We start from the raw sequence: 4662 nt of genomic DNA on the forward strand, positions 1-4662 counted from the left end.
CTCCAGAGTTGAAGCAGAAGTCAGTGGTGTAGAGGGTGTTTAAGAATGGAATTGAATTAACATTAAAATGTTGTCTGGTCCTCCCTACAAGTCCTACACAGCTTAACCTCTGAACATGAATATGGAGAAAGTGATTGAGATTATTATTCCCTGTGTGCTGAAGGTGTATAAAACTTGAAGTGTCTGTTCAGGAAACTGGGACTGTGGGTAATGGTTAAATGTATATTAATGCACCTCTCTAGTCCTCTCCTATTCATTAATATACATATTTAAAAAAGGAACGTGCAAATTCTGGTCCAGATTAGATAGCAGAGCTGGTAATTTGATCTGAAATATAATTCTGTACACATTAACAAGTCACCTAAGGCAACAGTATATTTCATGTTGGTTTAATCTAATTATAGAGCAAACATTAAAACTCCATTTGGGTTGCCTTCCCTGTTTCCTCCAGGCTGTGCCGTGGCCTGTCCACTTGTAGAGGATTGCTCTTCCATTTGTTCTGCTGTTGATTTGAAACAATGTGTAGATCTCATTAAGCACTGAGCGGAGATTAGCCCGGGCCGTAAAAGATTGTGACCAAAGAATAATTACCCCAAATCTGCATTCAGAAGACTTCAGATTCATGATTTATACATGATGTTCCAAACAAGGTTGTTGTTTTTGACCCTGCTAAAGAGCAGTGTGGTGGTAAAATATTCATGTGTCATTTTCATTTGGATTGTGGCTGCTCTCAGCTCTTAGCGGAGGAGCCTGGAGGAGGTTTTAGGGGTATAACAATTGGAGGATGGTGGATAGAAAGCAGCTGTCACAGTTGATCCTGCATGGGATTAACTGTGCTCAAACCCAAACAATGACTCCTTCCTTCTGCCAAGAGATATTAAATACAGTAATTGCCTGTCAGAGCCTCCTTATTCGGCCATTCCGCTAGACGCCAGCTGAAGGAAAAACTCTGGAGGAGACGTTTCTGAGGCCACCCTTGGTAACCAGAAGCCTGACAGTGCATGCATTCCATTTTCTTGTGTCAATGTGAGCTGTTTAATAAAGATTTGGGCTGATACAGGGTAAGCAGAGCTTTGAGAGGATACAGTGTTTTCCTGGATATCTCTGAAGGGCTTAAGCAGAATTCTGACTTGAAAATAGAATAAACAAGCAGGCAGATTTCTGTAGCCTCTTTCTCTTATCACAGACACTGGTGTAAAGGCCAACTGCAGCAAAATTAATTAATTAATTGATTGATTATTGGTCTATATATTTTGAGCAGTTAGTGAAAATTCCCACCTGTTCCCAAGATGACATCTTTAATTTTCATTTCATCATCATTCAAATATATTTTTCTCCTACCCAAAGTGGCCAAATTATTGGAACATTACCAGAACATTAGATATTTGCATTCAATAATTTTACCATTAATATTACACTTGCACTGTAAAAGATGAAGACACAATAGTTAATTCCACTGTATACAGAATTTTGCATGCATATTTGCACAGTGAAATATTCTCACAGCTTACTGTCAGTAAACTTTCCTATCGTAAGTCTTGGTCCTCAAGAGAGTTGCAAGCCTGCAGAAGTAGTTATTGAATGGGTCCATGGGGTGGAGGTGTAGTTACAGCTGTTGCGCAGGGTTGGCATGGCCTGTGTTTGTGGGGCTCATTATATCTTTTCATGGGCAATGATCCCTGGTGGTACCCTGCTTACCAACTGCCTAAATCTCAAAGATACTCAGTTAATTATCATATAAGGAAAACCAGAAACTATTCACATTTAAGAGATGGAACCTTTGAATTTTTAAGGACCAGTGTGTAAGATCTGGCAGTGAAGTTTCAGATTGCAACTAAACCAAACACGCTTGCGTTTGTATTTGATGACCTGGGAATGAAAACGAGCTGTGAAGTGTGTAAAAGAAACTATGGTGGCCGCAGAATGGGAAAGGCCCTATCTATAGCCATTGTTTTGTTTGTCTGTTCGGGGCTAGTGTTATACACACATGGCGGTTCAACATGGCGGACTCCAACGATTCATTCAAGGCTTATTTTAAGGTAACAAAAACACGATTCCTATGTTCAGGTGATTGTACGCTTGTACACCTTTAAAAGTAATTGTTTACTTTTGGTTTCACACAGGACACCAACAGCAGTCTCCTGGGTTAAAGTCCTGTGTTTTGTTTGAGCCATCTATCCATGCCACCACCTCCATATGTGAACTTTTTCGCTCTTTATTCTATGTTACTTGACTTCGACGGTGGGCATGTCCAGAAATGATGCTAAATGGATACTTATAGCGTCATATTTTGAAGCGGAGAGCCACTGACCAAGCTGCAATATTTTAGACTGGGTGCAACAGTGTGGCTCATTGATGTATGAAGTTTTCCGCAGCTACATGTTATGTTAAACAGAGGAACCCACAAGCAGAACACAGACTCGGTGGTTAGGATTACCAAAGACAGGCTTTATTGAGAACCAGTTGATCAAAAGGTGACGTGAGGTTCCTGCTGGCAGTGGTGAGAAGATTATGGCTGAGACCCAGGCAGTGTGGAACTGAAGGTGGAGGCAGTGTGGCTGATAAGGAGCGGGCAGGTAGCTGAAGTGAGGGTGATGATCCTGAGGCACGGGAAAAAACAAACAAGTTTCACAGCACGAACAGGAAAAAGCTTCTCTTAAGTTCTCTAACTGGCCAAGAAAGTTACTACCAGGCATGTAGCAACAACACCCAGCAGAGAGTGGCTGGAGAACCAGGTGTTTATATACTGCAGGGCTGATGAGTTGATTACTAGCAGGTTTTGGGCAGTCAGACAGGTGAGGAGAAAAATCTAGCAACTACCGACTACAACACTACGCCGATGACGTCACGGCGCATTACACGGCTCAGCCTTCCTCTTCAGCCCTCTCAGAGCGCCAGGTCATATTGAACCCAGTACCTGCCATTTCAGCTTCTCATCCATATTCTTCTTTACCACAGACTTCACGAACAACTTCCCCATCCTGTCTTCTTTGGCTGCCTCCGCTCCTCCCATTCCAACACTGATCTTCTCAGCTGCACAGAGCGTGCCCACAACTACAATCCATGGCGATGCTACTAGCCAAAACCCTAATTTTCCCTTCCGTTTCTTTATACGTAGCTTGTGTTTGCGTTTCTTTTTCTTCATTTAACACACCTTTTTTTCCACAGGTCCCCACATAACCCAATCGTGGGCTTTCCCACCCATCCTCCCATGCATAATAATTTCACTCTAGCCTCAGCATTACCAGCGCACCCAGTCATTTCCTCTGTACCATCTCGTCCCACACACTCTCAGACAACAGATTCTGATCTCTCACTACTTCGACCTCGCCCATTGACCTTACCTTACATCGTTTTGGCCCATCAGGACCTGGTCCTCCCTTCGTTCCGAGTCTCCTCTCCTTCCCTGTTAATATTTATTTAACGATAATTATTAATCTATGACAAATTCTTAAAATGTTTATGTAATTTATATTTTTATGTTTGTTGGAAATACCGGTTTGCCTTTTAGTCCAGGCAAGCAAGGAAGCACCTGCAACAGTTAATAGTTTAATTTCAAAGTCATCATTTTCAAATTAGTTTACAAATGTATGTGCGTCAACCTCGCCGTTCTGTGTGCATGTGTTTCCCTACGGAGCAGTATTAGATGATTAATGATACAGCTGATATCAACAAAGCCATGCAATATTTCTCTCTCTCTCTCTCTCTCTCTCGCTTTTGTTTGGCTTCCTACTTAGTCTGGACAAATGTAACGGATGTCAAATTGTTGTATAATTGACAACTGAAAACAAGTTCAAATGTATTATTTTTTAGAAAAAATAAATAAATAAATAGAAATACTAGATTATGTATGTATAGTGTCTGGTTTTAAACAGACTTCTAAATATTTTAACAATAATAATAATGGGATTCATCCAAACTGCTCTCTACATACCAGAACCTGATCCCAAAAGACTGCTGCTAAGCACAAAGCTCCCAGCTTCTATGGCCTTCTAGGTTTAAAAGGAAAGGTAATGTTGAAGAGGGACAATGCAAGGATACAGGACATAACCCCATTGTAGGACCACATTAGAGGCTCTGCAACCTTTAGCTTATTAATTACAAATTGTTTTTATTGCTCCTCATCATTTGTCAAAACATGCAATTGGTCTTTAGAGTTTCTACCTTTCAGGCAGCACTTGTTTATGTCAGCAAGCTACAAAAATGACAAGCTAACCTGCTTGGTTAGTGTTTGGATTTCTACTACAATTTTCCTATTGTTTGACATGTACTATGAAAACATTATAGCTGGTGAATATTAGCTAATATATCAGTTTTCATACGACAAAGTAGCTTATGTTAACCCAAACTGCAACTCTAACAACTTTTCCAACCTTAACCAACTATTGTTTTTGGCCAAACTTTAACGGTAGAGCTGACAAATCTGAAAACAGTCATGTGAATCTAAAAGTAGCACTTAAGGAAAACTAAACTACTAAACTAAACTATATTTATAAGGAATATAGTTATGTGTATATATACACATACATACATACATACATTTTATACATGTCAGTGTAATTCGAGTGTTTCAAAGTAGTGCACATAGAGAGACTTTATTACAGTGGGAATGAGGGTAGTGCAACAGGTAGTGGTATGGTAATGTAAATGGTAAATGGACCT

The 4662-nt window shown here is 40.3% G+C and overlaps 1 protein-coding gene across 1 annotated transcript in view; it reads right to left on the reverse strand.

Moving 5' to 3' along the window:
* Positions 1-3013, reverse strand: part of ufc1 (ubiquitin-fold modifier conjugating enzyme 1) — an 11495-nt gene extending 8482 nt beyond the window's left edge. Inside the window, 2 exon segments of the mRNA XM_035669746.1 lie at positions 2523-2600; positions 2918-3013. Of these exon segments, the coding sequence (XP_035525639.1) occupies positions 2523-2600; positions 2918-3013 (174 nt within the window).
* Positions 3014-4662: the final 1649 nt, after the last annotated feature.

The sequence above is a fragment of the Morone saxatilis genome, unplaced genomic scaffold (genome assembly GCF_004916995.1).
Source record: "Morone saxatilis isolate NCDOM2014 unplaced genomic scaffold, NCSU_SB_2.0 Contig22, whole genome shotgun sequence".
NCBI lineage: Eukaryota > Metazoa > Chordata > Actinopteri > Moronidae > Morone > Morone saxatilis.